We start from the raw sequence: 18,055 nt of genomic DNA, 5'->3' as shown, positions 1-18,055 counted from the left end.
CAAAGAAAATAATAGAGGACAAATTTCTTATGCTTGTGGATTAGAAAAATATTATGAAAATAGCCACATTTCCAAGAGTAGCCTACAGATTCGATGCTACCTGCATCAAAATTCCAAAGTCATTCTTTTTGTTGGTGATGGTGGTTTGTTTTTGAGAAAGGGTTTCTCCTTTCTCTGTATAGACCTGGATGTCCTGGAACTCACTCTGAAGACCAGGTTGGCCACTAACTCAGAGACCTGCCTGCCTCTGCCTCCCAAGGGCTAGGATTAAAGGTATACACTACCATGCTCAGCTACCAATTTCATTCTTTGCAGAAACAGAATGACTATAAGATTCATATAAAAGTACAAAAGTCTGAAGACTACCACTGCTTTTTAAAAATGAATTGAATTAGTACTCTACAAAAAGGCATTCTGATGACCTACATTATTAAATCATTCATGACTCCTATTATCCTCAAGAGTCATTTGAAATATCCAAGCTGATTCCTCCTGAATTTACACTTTTATGTTGCCATTGAGAAGATATTTTACATATGTTACCTCATATGATTTAGAAAAGTACATAAAAATGTGAGTTTAGGTATTACCATTGTAACTCAGAATTGAGTATGAAACTTGCAGAGAAGCTCTTCCAACCACCACACAGCAGACCTGGGTTTAGTATAGCACACTTTGTAACTCAGGAGTTTAAAATACCGATTGATTGATTGATTGATTGGTTGATTGACTGATTGATTGGATTGATTGATTGGATTGATTGATTGGATTGATTGACCAACTAGCTGACTGACTGGTTGGTTGGTTGGTTGGTTAGTTGGTTGGTTGGTTGGTTGGTTGGTTGGTTGTAAGTATGTATATGTGCCTCAGTGTATCTAGGTATACCACACACATAAAGAAGCCAGCAGAGGTAGGAAGAGGGCATCAGATCCCTTGGAGTTGGCATTACAGACAGCGATGAGCCACTATGTGGATGCTGGGAACTTTTAATCACTGACCCATTTCTCCAGCCCTACAATGCAAGCCTTTTGATTAGTTGGTTTTGTATTTTGTTTAAGCTTTATTCTGGAAGTGATATATCCTTAATGATGAAGGAAATGCATAATGAATGACTATTACAATGACTCAAAATGAATGTAACATCTTTAGGCAGTTAGGGGACAGGGAATAGTCAGAAAAGAAAGAAAGAAGATCAACCAACATTTGAAACAACATAGGGTTAGCTAGTGTTTGTGTATACATTTGGAGATCTCAATGTGTTGCCATCCTTTGCTAAGAGATACACACACACACACACACACACACACACACACACACCTCCTCCTCCTACCCTCTCTCAGTCTTGTCATTTCAAACCTTCACTTATTCCACCTCTTATCTTTGTTTAGGACCCCTTCTTCCAAATTCTCACCAGCATGTCCACATCCAAACTTTGAAACCTTTCTCCTTGCAAACACACATCTCAGAATTCTGAAAATAACATCCTTTCTATTGTTCAGGATATTTCCATGTTCAGTGTAACATGATCTTCTCTAAATTCTTCTGTGTATTTCAGAACTTGTATTAGATACACCAGGAACTCCTCCTCTGATCACTTCCAAGTTAGCACCCAAGACAGGGCTAGCATTGCCTCTCACTTAGATCAGATTCCTTTCAGGTCTCTCCAGTGCAGCCTTTAACCTGATCATGAGAGGTTGCCACAGGCTTCAAATTCTCAGTGCAAAACCTCCTGACCTTACTGTTCACTCAACCAAAAGAACTCACAATGACCTCAAAGTCAGAACCCTCAAAACTCCATCCTGCTCCCTCTACCCTCTTGTGGCTCCCTGAATATATCAAGCACAAGCCCATACTCCAGTACCTCTGCTTCTGCTGTTCTCTCAACTCTCTCCTTAGAGGTCACCAAACTGGAAGATGCTCACAATAGCATCCTCCCTCTCCTCACTGCTTCCTAGTCTTGCCAATTACTTCAATGGTTCCTTCCCTGGTGCTCGTCACATCTCTTACTACATAACTAGCTTCCTGTCCATTCTTTTCAGTTTTCTTCCTACATAACTATTAAACCTAGAACCACATACTACATAACCAGTGAGTTACATCCCTAGCCCTTTTTTTGAGACAGGGTCTCACTAAACTACCTAGGCTAGACTTGAAATTTGGCCTTCCTATCTCATGCCTCAGCCTCCTAGAACCCAATTACAGCTCTATGTTGCTACGTCTAGCTAGATCTGTCCTTTTTACAAGCACTCATTGAGGGAAGCACCAGATCTGGGAGACAAATGTGATCAAGTAACTGTTACATGGATGAGTAATTAAGTTGAGAATAAACAATAAATCTTATTTAGATTATGAATTATGTATCTCTCAAAAAAGATTGGGAAGTCAAGCATAACATAGGGTTAGCTAGTGTTTATGTGTACATTTGGAGATCATGCCTATAATACCATTATTCAGGAAGGCTCATAAACTTGAGCCCAGCCTTAGGGATACAACAAGTTCCACATCACCATAAGCTATGTTGAGTTTGCCTCATACTTAAAAGAAAGTTCCTGGTGATGATATATACCTATTTTCCTATTCAACTGTTTAGAGAGCTAAAGTAGGACTTGGGCCTAGGCAATCAGGGCAAGAGTCAATTTCTAAAAAGAGGGAACAAAGAAAGATAGCTGGAGCTATAATTCACGGGCAGGGTGCTTGTCTAATATGTAAGACCCTGAGCCAAATCCTAGCTTTGTAAACATTGTTTGATTAAGTCTATAGTTTAAGTCAGGTGCCATGTATTTCTTGATAATATTATTCCTAGGTATTCACAACTTTTTATGTTATTGGTCATGAGGCTTCTTTTTTAATCATTAGATATTCTATTTCTCTATTACTAATAAAAGATACATGCTTTCATATGAAGCTAACTGAATGGCTTACTTTAGTAGTTCTAAGTGTTTTCTTCAGTGGGCTTTGTTATTGCTTTGCTTTTGCTGGATATGACGCAATGCTTCATTTCAGTCTTTCCAGTATGTCTAGCCTTTTCTGTAGTCTATGTAACTGTACTGCTAAACCTTCGGAGCAACAAAATACACAGCTGAACTCATTCTATCTTTTCTCAGTATAAAAGAAAGCTAGACTTAACTGTGAACTGTAGTATCTGCATGCTCATTGTCTTCTTTTGGGTTTCCTTTCATAGTCATCGTTGTTAAATACGGTCTTACTATGTAGCTTTGGCTGTTCTGAAATTCTCACTGTGCTGGCCTTAAACTCCCAGAGATACACATATCTGCCTCTGACTCTAGAGTGCTGGGGTAAAAGGTGTGTGCCACCTTGGGCTGGAGAGATGGCTCAGCAGTTAAGAGCACTGATTGCTCTTGCAGAGGTCCTGAGTTCCACATGGTGGCTCACAGCCATCTGTAATGGGATCTGACTCCCTCTTCTGGTGTATATGAAGAGAGCAATAGTGTACTCATGCATAAAAATAAATACATCTAAAAAAGAAAGTGTGCACCACCACTACCTGGCTATGTACTTCCAGCTGACCTCAAACTCACAATCCTCCTGCTGCAGCTTCCTGAATGCTGGGAATAGGAATGTGTCACCAAACTCTGTCATTAGCTTTAAAGACACAGGATTCTGCCATACTAAAGAAAAAAGCTCTCTGAGAATATCTTTTTAAAGGTATAATTATTAGAGAGTAATGACTAATTAGCTAGTATTCTTGTTATAATACCTAAGATTATAAGAAGCATAAGTCATTGAAATCTACTAGTAGGTTATAATAAGACTTCCATTTATTCAAGTTCTTCTGCATGGATCAAATTTAAATATTCTGAGTTAACTTTTTGAATATTTTATTCTCTAGCATTGCTATTAATGTTTCTTTTTTTATTCAGGTTGTTTATGTTTCCCTGTTATTTTCTATTGGGGTTTCAAAACCAAGGGTTCTATCTTGCTTTGGAGAATAAATATTTCTATGTTCTATAGAATGTTTCTCAAAACTTGAAATAATATATCAACAAATAATTTAGAGCTGAGACTACTGAGTGGTCTAATAATCCACTGAGGCAGGAAGACAGTATGTTCAAGGCTGGCCTGAATTTAATGTACCCATGCCCAGTGTGGGAACCACTACGAGACCCTGTCTCAAAATCAGAAGTAAAAAGGCTAGGGAATACAACATGAAGGAGTATGTCTGAGGCCGTAGGTCAGAACCTACAGGAAATCAGAACCAGGACCCATTTTGAAGCTCCCTGGTTTCCAACTTTTTCACTCAAAGATTCAAATGTTTCCCTTTAGGATCAATTAAGAACTTAGAGTTTGTTTCTTGCTTTTGTTTTTGTTTTTAGCTTAATGCTTAAATATTTTTCTAGATCACCACTTCTAATTCTGTTCCTTTTTTTTTTCACCTCTAGTTAAATCTGTCAGATATATTTGTTTGTTCGTTTGGTTGGTTGGTTTTTTGAGACAGGGTTTCTCTATGTATTCCTGGCTGTCCTGGAACTCACTCTGTAGACCAGGCCGGCCTCTGCCTCCCAAGTGCTGGGATTAAAGGCGTGCACCACCACCGCCCGGCCAGATATATTTGTTTTATCTTTTGCTTTTCAAAGACCCAGTGGCTTCTTACTCATCTATCTGCTTCTCACTAACATTCCTTCATGGACAGTTCTACACAGACCTGCTATCAGAACCAGTGAAAGTATGAAGTCTGCCACTTGAAAGCAGCCAACAAACCTACCTGGTAAGGGACTCCCAGAGGAGGTGGCACAGGAGAGATCTCACACTATAGTTCAACCCAAGACTCAGGTTAAGGGTCCCATAACACTCCTCACTTGACACCCTACCTAATCTTAAACACCCTCTGAGATATTTGTGTTAAGCTCCAGTGAGGCCCAACTAGACTCCCTGTAACTTGCTATGAAAGTACAAAGGGCAAATTACACACGCTTGTTGTTATCAAACATCAACACAAGGTTCCTGCTTTAGCTTTCTCAGAGAGTTTTTCACTAAGGTTCTATCTTTGGTTCTTAAGAAATGAATTTAGCCGACATGGTGATAAACACTTTTAATCCCAGAACACAGGAAGCAGAGGCCAATAGAGCTCTGAGTCTGAGGCCAACCTCAGACTACACAGTAAGTTCCAGGACAGCCAGGCTACATAGGAAGGCCCTGTCTCAAAAGAAAACAAAACAAAATAAAACAAAAAGATTCATTTCTCCTTTTGGAGGCTGATAATATGACTCAATTGTTAGGAGCTTATACAGAACCCAAATTCAGTTCTCAGCATCACACTGGGCAGCTCACAACTGCCTATAAGTCCAGATACAGAGGATCTGATGGCCTCTTCTGACACTTCCAAGTGCATCTGCACTCACCTACACACATCTACATGGACATATTATTTTATTTTATTTTATTTTATTTTATTGGGGGGGAGTTGGTTTATTTGATTGGTTAATTAGGTGATGCTTGTTTGTTTTTGTTTTATTTTGGGGGGTAGGGTCTCACTGTATAGTCTTGGCTGGCCTAGAATTTATTACGTGGACCAAGATGGTCTTGATAGAGAGATCTGCCTGCCTCTACTTCATGAGTACTAAGAGTAAAAGCAGGTACCACCTGCCCAGCCTGAACACATAACTTGAAGTATCTTTTAGAGAGGAGGCAAGGCAGGCTGGAGAGATGGGTCAGCAGTTAAGAACACTGGCTGCCATTCTAAAGAATGCTGGTTCAATCTCAGACACCAGTTCCAAAAGACCCAACATTCCTCTTCTGACCTCCACAGGCACCACACACATGTAGTGCACAGACATATACCAAAAGACACTCATGCACACAACAATATAATCTCCAAAAATATTTTCTTTTTTTGTTTTTTTTTGGGGGGGGGGGGTTATTTGTTTGTTTGTTTTGTTTTGTTTTGTTTTTGAGACAGGGTTTCTCTGTATAGCCCTAGCTGTCCTGAAACTCTCTCTGTAGACCAGGCTGGCCTCTAACTCAGAAATCTGCCTGCCTCTGCCTCCAAGTGCTGAGATTAAAGGCATGCGCCACCACAGTCCGACCCAAAAATATTTTTAAGAAATTAGTTTATTCACTTAAAGTTAAAAGAATCTGTTGAGCATATACTACTAGTGAATTGTAATCTATCCCTATGACCTTGTATTCTCCTAGAGTTCAAGGCTCAATCCTAATGGGTTTCTGTTGTTTTTGTTTTGTCTTGTTTTGTTTTGTTTTTTTAAGGAGTTTCTTCCCTGCTGCACCACAGCCTTCTCCAAAGTCTGAATTATATACATGTGGATCATGGTATTTGGTAACTAAAGTGCATGGGCTTTATACAAACCAGTCATCTTCCTCTTCAGTGTAAATCTGTAAAATGTGACTCTTTCCAAACTAAGCCTATTTGAACCACTTTATAAACATAGTCAGGGTCAAGTTAAGAAGTTCCCAACAGGACCAGTGAGATGGCTCAGTAGGGGTAAAGATGTCTGCTACCAAGTCTGACAGCCTAACTTTGATCCTCAGAACCCAGATGGTAGAGCAAGGGAACAGACTCGGGCAAGTGTTCTCTCACCTCTGCATGTTCATGTGGTATACATGCTCACACACACATACTAATTTATGTATGATATGTATGCATATATGTATGTATGTAAAAAGAGTGAAAGAAAGAAAAGAAGAAAGGAAGGAAGAAAAGAAAAGAAACTTTCCAGTGGGTAGCTACAGCCTTATATCTCAGGAGTAAATAGAATGTGCTTATGGACTTTGTGATCTAAGAATAAAAGTACTCCTGCAGAATAAGCTTCGGAAGGCTGGGAGCTCCATTCTAAACACACACACTTACATGTTTTGAGAGTATGTGTTGGTATTTGAATGCAAGTGAAGGTAGGTGATGGGGCCAGAGACTGCATAAACCTTAAAGGACAAGTGGTGATAGGGAAATCCCAGGTAGTACTTTAAGGACCAAACAGTAGCGAAGATACATAGAGGTGCTAATGATTATCTAAGGCAACCAAAAGGGATCCACTCACCCAAAAACGTAGCCCACTTACCTCCTGAGTGACTCCGGAGGATAGAGACACACCGCCATTGCTCCACATTGGCAAGCTTACCACTGGAGCCAAACACAGTGCTGGGCCCAATGTACCTGTGTGAAAGAGGCATGAGATATGCACTCATGGAGTGTTCTAGATACTGTTCAGAGATGCTCCCTGTAGCACAGCTTATCACAGCAAACAGAAAAGCAAAACCAGACAGCAGCTAAAAGCACTGGGTTGTTAAACAAAAGATATGGCAGAAGTGGTAACTTAGGATCAATCCATGCACTTGTGAAATAATCCTCAGCCACTGCAAAATCTTCAACAGGAAAATTTTCAAGACAAAGTGAGAGAAAAGCAGATCACAGGATACCATTTACAGTATGATATCATTTACATGACTTAAAAACTACATGTAGCACAGACACTCTACACATGGAATAGAGCAAAGAAATACACACCAGAAAAAAACAAAAAGCTTAACCATGGCTTTCTTTAGGTTGTAGGACTACGAGCTATTTTTACATTTCTAATGTGCATATTAAACATATTATTTGTGTTGGTTATTTAAAGTAGGATATCACAAATAAATAAGTAAGTAAGTAAATATAAGCACCCAGGCATGTGATGCACACCAGTAATCTCAGCACTCAGGAGGTAGAGACAGCAGGATCAGAAAGAAGTTCAGGTCATCCAAGGGGCTGGGCTACATGAGACCCCCATCTTTTTTAATTAAAAAAAAAAAAGGAGAATATCAACTACATTTTGATTTGAAGGCAAGGTCTCACTCACTATATTACTCAGAATAATCTCAAACTCCTTGGTTCAAGCCAGTCCCTCCTGAGTAGCTGGGTCTACAGGTAGGAGGCACTATGACTGACTCAAAAAAAAAAAAATAAAACAATATTTTAAGTCCCTTTATAATGGATTCAATATTCCTGCTTTAAAAAAATAAGGAAGAGGCCAGGCGGTAGTGGCGCACACCTTTAATCCCAGCACTTAGGAGGCAGAGGCAGGCGGATTTCTGAGTTCAAGGCCAGCCTGGTCTACAGAGTGAGTTCCAGGACAGCCAGGGCTACACAGAGAAACCCTGTCTCGGAAACAAACCAAAAAAAAAAAAAGGAAGAAAAATACAAGAGTCACAGGTACTGACTGCTTCCAGGTGGAATTACATGGAAGATGGCACCATGTCCAGAGCCTCTGCAAACATCCTTGTAAAGCTATACACTTACCCAGAGAGCTCCTGAGACAGCCAAGTGGGCACAGAGGACAGCACGACTCAGCTCTCAAAGCTATGGCTCTAGTTACTCTGGCTAAACAATGATGCCAGGTCTGGAACACAGTGGCCCAGAGTCACATGGAAAGCTTATTGTGGGACACAGTATCAGGACCCACTATGCTCAAGGGTAAGGAAAAAAATCTCCACAGATGACCCTTAGTTTACTGCAAGGCAAGGCTGCCACAAAATAAGGCAAGGAAGGTGAGCTCTGGATTCCCAGCCCTGATTCAGATCTTAGTCATTTTATATGTGAGGGTTCCATGTGAAATTTTATTTGAATAATAACCAATGAAGTCACAATGTCAATGGCTGTAAAGACTGACCCTTCCTCCTCAGCTAAGGCCTGCATTCCTACAAGAGTGTAGCTGACCTGGTCAGCATGCAGAAATGGAAGCCTTAGAGCCACTTGTCAGGCTTCATCCACTTCTGACCTACGGTAACTTCTTGCTACTTATGAATTAGGACTTCTATGCCAGGGTGGGAAAGGTGACTTTGATAAAGACCAGCAAAGAAGCTTCTAAAAATTAAATGTGAAAAAGGAAAATGATGCTTACGTAGCCCGCTTCCACACCATAATCAGTTTGTCATCTCCCCCAGAAGCTAAATACATCCCACCGTTTGACCACCGCACACAGTTCACACATGCTGGGAAGAAAAAAAAATAAAGTGATGAAAATCCAATAGGCATGCCCATTTGCATTATGCAGGATCTGGCAAGAAGTAAAAGGTTTATAAAAATACCAAATCTATTTAAAACATTTTACTATGTAAGAGTCCAGAGAAACAATTCAGTTAAACACTAATCTTGTGCTATACAAATGACCAGAATAGTCTAAAGGGAAAATATACATAATCTGAAAATTGTGCTGAATGAGACAACAGGAAGCTTATTCTTATGAACAGCAATAAACTTCATTAGTTCCAAAAGGTTGTCTATTGATGACATGAATTTCAATAGGAATTATTCTCAAAACGAAACATGTATTAGGAAGTCGATGATATCTTTTCCATAACTTTCCAAGAAGTTTCTGGGTAGAACATATAGCTCTAAATAACCTCGATTACCTAGAGCCATCCCTTTAAATTTAGATTTCCCAAACTCATCAGCATAGGAGACTGACAGATTCTGTGTGTAGTTAAGCTTAGTCCAGCAGATATCCCCCAGGCTTCCGCTAGGTTATAGCCTCCAGGAGCACACACAGCTCAATCTTGGGAGATGTGAAATATGATGGACCCTAACAACGTTGAAGTTGATGCATGGCCCATGAGCAACTTATGCTCTAGACCCAGTGACACTGAGAGGCTTGTAAGAACACACAAAGCAGAGGAAGGAACTAATACCAAACACTAGTTACTGTCAGTGGTCACTAAGGCTTTACATACAACAGGGAAGGAAAACATGAAATTGTTCCACATTCTAAAAGGTCCTGGCAGAGAGACTCTTACTGACACAGCCCCAATCTGAGACGCCTGTTGAGCATCTTATGTACCCTTCCCCAGAACCCTACTGTGTCCAGGTCACTGGTCCCAAAGCCCCATGGAATCAGGCAGTAACGACTCATGAGCAGGAAATCACCAGAGGTACCTGCAGACTGTCCAAAGATGGTTCTGTGGGCGGGCCGAGTCTTCTGCCGAATAACTCACCCAGGTGTGCAGCCAACATCTGTGCCTTCAGACAGCAGGCCGAGGGGAGTTAACGCCGCACGGGGCCTTATCTTTCTAATTACAAACACATGTGCTAACCTTGGGCACTCTGCCAACACGCAAAGCCTGCAAAGGGCCACTCTGTAATACCTAAGTGATTGTCCATCTGGCAAAGCATCTTGGGAATATTTTCATCCTTCTCGTCATCCTCCTGGAGGACTGGAGACATATTCCAGATCACAACCTTCCCAGAATCCTGCCCTGGAATGAAGGAGCAAGAAAAGCTCAATATGCAAGAAGTGGAAACGAAATTGATAACAATAACTATAGGATATGCTCATTTAGTTTCTTAAATCATACTTGACTAGATCTAAGCAGACTTATCTTGAATTATTAATGTAAACGACACAAAAGGTGAGGGAAAAAAATAACAGGGACCCAAAAGAGAGTGAATTTAATAGTATCTGAGGCCAGCCTGTCTTTATAAAAAGAATACTGACTAAACTACAAATTAGGAAGAGACAGAGCCTGTCTGGCCTCTGAGGTCCTCATTCCTATCCAGAACACACAGATTCCTCATCTACAAAACAAAGAGGAAGTCAAGTCACTGTCAGGCCCCTTCAGATCTGCCTGTGCACTGAGGAAAAGGAGAAAAGTGCAGTCCCTACCAGGGTTTCCCTCCCCTTCAAGGTGCTGCCTGGATCCGGTGGCTGTTTCCAGAATTGACTGGACGCTTTGAGACCCAAATTTGAAATGTGCCCTGAACACAGGAAAAAGGGCTCATTACCTTCTTATCTGCCCTTTGCAGTCACCTATAGATGGAGATCAACCAAAAGAGGGAATTTAGGAGGGTCATAAGTTGATGCCAGCTGTACTGAAAAGTCTAACTATACATTTTACTAATTATTTTTGTTTGCTTGCTTGCTTTCCATTGCTATAGTTAACAGAAGTCATGAAAAAAAAAAAAATGAATGTCTGAAATGGATGTTCCAAAGTAATGACAAAACACTTTAAACCTCTTTTTCGGCCAATATGTAAAAATATTTCCTAATTATTATCCCTCTTAGAGGGGAGGAAAAAGCTTTTTCAACCACAACTGCCTTGCACCTGCCTCTGTGCAAATTGCCTACTGTGAGCCCACCCTGTAGCACCTGGAAGGTGGGGGAGGGGTCCTGAGCAAATGCTACTTCTTACCACTATAAATAAAAACTTGGTTTCCTGGCATTTAAAAAAAAAAAAGTAAGTTGTTTGTTGTCCTTCCAAATAGAGCTAGGTATCTCAATACCACAGTAGATGCTGAATGAAGCATTCGGATACTATGGGTGCTATTGTCAAATGCTCTGGACATTCTTATTTTCTCACTAACCAGTCAAATTCCTTTGTCGAAAAAAATCACAGTCTAGCCACGCATTCAAATGAAAACACTGACAGAATCCTTGTCTCTCTGTAACTGGACTTTTTTTTTTGGGGGGGGGGAGTTGGAGGGATCCTCCTGCTGATTTATATCTAATAACCAGGAGTGTAGCAATTTCATTCTAGCTTTACCTTAATAAAAAGCTTTAATTAGAATAAGCCAGCTTCAGAATATTTATAAGATCACCCTACAGACCCCCAAAAAATGTTCATCTTCAAGTCAGATGTCACTTTGCAGTCTAGGCTGCCTAGAATTTATATCTTCCTATCTTCCAAGTGCTGAGATCACAGACCTATGCAACCATATCCAGCTCAAAAAAAAAAAAAAGTTTGTGATTTAACCTGTTCAAACTGTGTACTGTGTGCTGTTCAAACTGAGTCACAGTCATATTACAAAGGAACAAGTTGTCTTGTTACAGCTAACCGTGGATCCAGGAGCACAGTACGGCAACGGGAAAGTGATATTCACTCTACAAACATACCTTGTCCTCCAGTTGCAAACTTGGTCCCATCAGGGTGAATATCAACTGAAAAAATCGGCTTCCCTGGAAACAAAGAAAAACAAATCTAGCTTGGCTTTTATTCACTAGAAAACAATAAATTTTCATTTTTAAAATATTGATTAGTCAAATAACATCTCTAAATTTAAATCTAGGACAAAGCAGCAGGCTGCAGATAAAATTACCTGTAAGTAAGAATGGGGAGATCTAACAGCTTTAGTTAGTCAAAACTGCTAGTCTCTCCAAGCAACATTTAAATAGCTGAAAACCCAACAGAGACTAAACATGTCATCACTAAAAACAAGAGACTATAGCACTGCTGGGTACTTCCTGGGGATCTGAATATATAAAGGCAATAAACTTCAATAAATGCTCAAGTTCCTGTGAAAAGATCACATCTATACCTGATGACGTCTCCCTCGTGTGAGTCTGTACTTGGCTGACAGCTTGGAAAGAAAGACTCTCCATCCTTTCTGACTGGCTGGCAGATCAAATGAAACATTACAGCCGAGGGCCCTCCCTTCTCTTGTTAAGTTTAGTTCCTGAAAGTGGTCCTGAAAGTCTATACTAGACACATGGTGTGTAGCAATTCCCTCCAAGATAAAGCATTCAATCTTAGAAAGAAGCTTGGAATACTCAAAATGTTCTGAAAGGAGGTGAAACATTCCATACTCAGGGAAGTTCCTTAGAACTAGAAAATAAACAACAAACGCCTCAAGAAATCCCTGAAACTGACCCTAATCCTAGCCACAGGCTCCCTTCCTCCCCAAGAGTGTCTAAGCAGTAAAGCCTACTGAGAGACTTTCAGAGCAGCTGAGTTGCCTAGAAAAGGCTTAGACCAACTGAGCAAGCTGGAAGAGACACTCTCCAGTCTATCAAGCTGCCTGCAGGCTGTGTGGTGCACTCCAGGTTCCAGCTTTCAGGAGCTGTCACCCATGCCAGGGTGGGCTTTCAGAGATGCAGCTATCTTTGAGTCATCCATACTCCTGTATGTAACCCCTCATGCATAGTCCTGCAAGTAATCAAAACAAACAAACAAACAAACCAATAGCTCACCAAGTTGGACTTTGGTGATTTCCTTACTTTGGATTCACATCTCCCCTGGGGTAATATAGAAGAAAGTCTATCTACCCTCTTTGCATCCCCGGTCTGGACCTCTGTTAACGTGTATACTCTATTACATTTGATAATCAGTTCCTGAGGGTAAACAGTTAAAGCAGGTTCTTAGAAACAACAAAGGGCCCCTTTGCACCCAGGCCTGGCTGAGGCAATTGGCTTGCAGGGCAGACCAAGTCAGGCAATGAAACCCAAACCAAGTAGTTTGTGGAAGGTAATCTAAGGACCTTGTGCCTAGTTGGTATCTGTCCATCTCCCTGGTCTGTTTCCAAGGCCAAAGGGACATAAGCTGCATGTGTCATATCAGTTGCTACTGAGTTCAAACTATATCATCAGCCTGTGAGTGACAGGTTATAAGTATGACAGTCAACTGAACATCAGCAACGATTGTTGTAGACAAGGGACAAAAGCAAACACACACATACACACACAAAATGCTAAAAACTATCTTGGACACTGGACACACAGCAGACTCAGTCCTCATTTTCTCTGACATAAGTTATCCTTTTATTCTTGGGCTTCAAGAGATAAGCCCCAACACAGCTCACATTCTAGATAGCTCTGAAGGAACAGACCTGGGTACCCTTAGAGATGAGACATGAGAGGGCCTGCAAGTCCATCTTCCCCCAGATTACAAACACAGCAAATCTTAATTAGTTTTGTCTCAGTCATCAAGAAAAGAACCCATGAACAGGCAAGATAGCTTACATAAGTGTTTTCCACCAAGCCTGACAATCTAAATTCAATCTCTAGAACTCAGATGGTGGAAGAACCAACTCCTAAAAGTTGTCCTCTGACCTCCACAGTACACTGTGGTACAGGAGAGCATGCATACAAACAACCATACACCCATGTTAAAAAAAAAAAAAAAAAAAATTAAACCAAAAAAAAAAAAAAAGGATTCAGAAATTACACAGTGGCAGAAAGAAAGGTCCATTCTGAAAGCACAGTGAAGATGAGCAGAAGGCTCTGCCTGGCGCCTTCTTGTCACTGCTTCCACTCAGGACCACGCTGGCATGCCCATGTTCTCTTTGGCATCACACTTACCCAAAGGCTAAGGTACAGGAGAGAAAGAACTCCAAAACAGTAGCTTTCTTGCTCAACCAATCCAAGAATAGTCCTTGCAAAAAAAGTTTTGAGAAACCCAAAGGACATTTGGGGCTGTGAGCCCAGCCTCAAGTCATGCAGGTTCTCGTTTCTAGCAGCTGTGGCAGTCAGCACTAAGCCAAGACAGTGAGTCTTGCCGGGTACCAAGGAACAGTGGCAAAATCGGCACCAGTAAGTCCTGTGGTATTCAAGACAGAAGAGTTCTCCCCTCCATACAGTAAGGAAAGCAACAGCCACCTCTATTGGAAGGATTTCTGGGGATGAAGAGCCAGGGCCATCCATGCAAGGCACACCTCATGAATGCTGCCTAGAATCAAGCTTCAGTAGCAGAACATGCTTTTGCACATCTGATCTGCCCCTCAAACTCTGTAGTGGAGGCTCAGCCCAGGCATTTTCTAAATCTTGTATCGTTTCCTAGGATAAATACTTCCAACATGCTCATTTTACACTAGAAAGGCATGAAGGCACACAGAAAGGTTCAGAAAGTTGTCCAGAGCCAAACAGCACCCAGCTCGAAAGCCTGAAGCTATTAATACTATGATATGGTGCCTAGCTAAGCAACATAATCTACCATGGCTGTGAATAGGAAGGAAGCAAAGAAGGGTAGGAGAGTGGGCCAGAGTGTGAATGTGTCTTCATGACATACTGGACATACTACTTCAGGCCTTTGGGTTATCTCAGCAGGCCCCAAGAAAATATATCTCCTTAGGCCTACTACTCCTATGTGCCTCCTTTGCTTTGAGTTGGGGCTGGCTTTGTTGTTACCTGCTTTAACCAACAAGTTCCTGTGCTAGGGCTTACAAAGGTCTAGCATCTCAGCTTTTGCTGCCTGGAGAAATCTGGTTCCTAGTTCAACTACCATGCTTTGAAGAGGCCTGAGCTGTCCACAGAAAGAGGACTGTTAAGGACACACAGCAGTGAGAATCGAGGCTCTGAGCACAGAGACTGAGGTATTCTAGCTGTGTGTTGCTAAAGCCATCCCAGCAGACTCAGTAAATCCAAGGTAATAGCAACCTGATGAGCCTTGTCAACATGTGGAATCATAAGCAAGAGATAAAAGTGGCTGTTTTACATCAATAAAGCTAGAGGGTAGTATACCACATAAGGATATCTAAAAGTGACAATTCATCTACCTTTTGGCTTCAGATAACTTAGGATAGGCATTTGTCAGTTTAAATTTTTTTAAAAAACTCTATATCTTGTGATAGGCATCAGGGAAGAATAAATTTCTGTTCTGTAAGTCTGTGAAACGTCATACTGTAAATTGACAACCCATTCATGCCACAAATCATTCTTTTTACCCAAGAAGTCAACTGCATAGAAACCAATCACAGCTCATGTCCTCACATCATTTGAAGCATTGAATACATTTGAAGCATTCATCGCCTAGAAACTTTCTCACCCAATCTACATTAATAAATATCTACAAAGTGTCTAATACAAAAATATACATATTATGATAGCATAGCCTACCTATAGGGAGCTCCTAGAATTAAAAATAATCATACAAACCTATGTAGAAAGATACAGCAATATACAGCTACACAATTTAAAAAAAAGAAAAAGAAAACTTCACCTAGCCTGAGGATTCCTTCTAAACTCACAACTATTAACAACTGAATTAAGTAAGCCTCAACCGCTGAGGACAAGTCAGCCAGATGGGTAGGGGTAAAATAAGCCAAAGGACACATAGCACTGAACCAAGAAGCAGCGTGATGTGGTGCTCCAGAGTTCACGAGGTAAAGCATGATCAGATGATGCTCCATCGAGGAGCTTAGACCTCATTCCAAAGGGACACATTCACATTCTGGATCAACAAGTGCTGTGTGGAAAAAAGGGGGATCTCAAGGTTCCAAAGGAAGATAAAAATAAAGACCAGTAACAGGTTTATATTTTAATGTCCTTTTTTGGACTGACTCTTCAGTCCTGCCTCTGATCTGCTATACAACCTTGACTACTTGTTTAATTTTCCCAAACTATAGTTTCTTAATCTGCAGAAGTAGTGAGGACAAGCTTACCTTACACACACCTGCTCCTTGTGGACAGATCAAGATACTGTAACACGGTGCTTCTAAAATTGCATCTACTTAACATTTCTCAGACCAGAATACACTTTAGTGAAAGGTATGACTGGGTTACCTGACACCACCTTTTCTTCCTGAGTGAGACTTGACGCACAGCAGTTTAGATGAAGTATGGGGTGGACCTACACAGCACTGCCAATGGAATACTAGCTCCCAACTCCCTATTGCCTAGGCCTCTCAGCCCTAGGAAAGCCATCACTACAGCCCTTGTCAACAGGAAGGACCTTAGCAAAGGGTTCATGAGTGAAGCTAAGCAAAAGATCTTACCAGTTTGGCTGGCTAAAGAACTTTTCCTTTGACACAGAAAAATAATAATAAATTCCCAACTACCTCCAACTTCAGGCCTTTGGATAGAGACAGAGTCAAAAGATAAGTCAGTATAAAACCTGAACTCTAGCAATGTTGGGCAGTATCTTTCCTTCAATCAACCAGAACCAGAACACCTCTGTACACCCATCATGGCCATTTCTTCTCCAAGAATTTGCTCTTCAGCCTACACAAGACCCTACTGACTAGCCTGGCATAGATCACACACCTTTCATTTCAGATTTTGGGAGGGGGGCAGGTAGCTATCTGTAAATTTGAGGCCAGCTGGTCAGCAGTCAGTCACTTGACTGAACACACATGTAGCTCAGGAGGTGGAGGGCACTTTTAACATGCAAGATGCTCTGGGTTCAATCCCTAGTGGCAACAATAAATTTAATAAATCACAGAGCATATCCCCTAGGCTCCTCACTTTATTCCATTGTTCTCTGTGCCTGTGTTTATGCCAACCAAGCCCATACTGCTTTGATTGAGACAGCTTTGTTTTATTTCCATCGCAAAGTATGAGACTGCCAACTTTATTCTTTTAATGCCATTTTGATTAAGAAATCCTTAGGGCTAGAAGGTGGTGGAGCGACCCTTAATCCCAGCACTTGAGAGGCAGAGACATGCAGAACTCTGAGTTTGAGGCCAAAACAAAACAAAGAAAGAAAAAGATAAAAGGAAATTCTTAAAATTCCTTCAGAACTTTTAGAAATGGCTCTTTCTCCTAGCAGAAAACACTCAAAGTTTTAATAAGAAATTAGACTAAAGTTGTTTGGGGTAGTTTTTTGTTTGGTTGATTGGGGTTTGTTTGTTTGTTTAGCAGGGTCTCACTATGTAGCTCAGGTGGGCCTGAAACTTGAACCACTGAGCTCTGCCTGCCTCTGTGTCCTGGGTGCAAAAATTATAGGTGCACCACCATTCCAAGCTTACCTTCACTTAATTCTAAATGTATCAGTATTTATTGAGCCAAGTTCTATTGGACAGTTCCTGAGGCAAAGAGCAATGAGTGAAGGCCTTAAATGTACCCAAACTCCAGGTCCTGGGATAGACTGCAGCAAGTTTTCAATCTAATCTTCCCAGTAAACTCTTAGAGCACAAACCCAGAGAGCTGGATATTATAGTGTGATACAGTTCTGAGGAAGTGATGGAGAACAAGCTATATGCTCTAAAGGTAGACTCCTCAAAACTCAGGAAGTAAAAAAGTCTAAGTTTCAGCAAGTCCCTGAAATTGAATAACTGAACAGGTAAGAACTGCTCATTCTTATCTCCTTGTACAAAGCTCAAGTCCAAGTGGATCAAGGACCTCCACATAAAACCAGATACTACAGAAAATGTGGTACATTTACACAATGGAGTACTACTCAGCTATTAAAAACAATGAATTTTATGAAATTCTTAGGGAAATGGATGGATCTGGAGAATATCATCCTGAGTGAGGTAACCTAATCACAAAAGAACACACATGGTAGGCACTCTCTGATATATGGATATTAGCCCAGAAGATCAGAATACACAAAAGTACTATGAAACAGATGGATTTAATAGATATCTATAGAACTTTTTATCCTAAAACAAAAGGATATACCT

At 40.9% G+C, this 18,055-nt stretch overlaps 1 protein-coding gene across 6 annotated transcripts in view; it reads right to left on the bottom strand.

Annotated features, from left to right (window-relative positions):
• The window catches only part of LOC116085703 (protein HIRA), a 96,732-nt gene that overhangs the window by 65,514 nt on the left and 13,163 nt on the right, over positions 1–18,055 (bottom strand). For 3 of the 6 annotated variants that reach the window (XM_031363390.1, XM_031363389.1, XM_031363391.1), the window contains exons 2-5: positions 11,835–11,897; positions 10,090–10,200; positions 8,850–8,940; positions 7,032–7,126 (exon numbers count right to left, since the gene is read on the bottom strand). In XM_031363390.1, coding sequence (XP_031219250.1) covers positions 7,032–7,126; positions 8,850–8,940; positions 10,090–10,200; positions 11,835–11,897 — 360 coding nt within the window. The other 3 variants (XM_031363392.1, XM_031363393.1, XM_031363394.1) reach the window with 3 other exon arrangements.

Source organism: Mastomys coucha, unplaced genomic scaffold, assembly GCF_008632895.1.
Source record: "Mastomys coucha isolate ucsf_1 unplaced genomic scaffold, UCSF_Mcou_1 pScaffold12, whole genome shotgun sequence".
NCBI lineage: Eukaryota > Metazoa > Chordata > Mammalia > Rodentia > Muridae > Mastomys > Mastomys coucha.
Note: the sequence above shows the minus strand (reverse complement) of the source record. Positions and strands in the feature narration are given on the sequence as shown.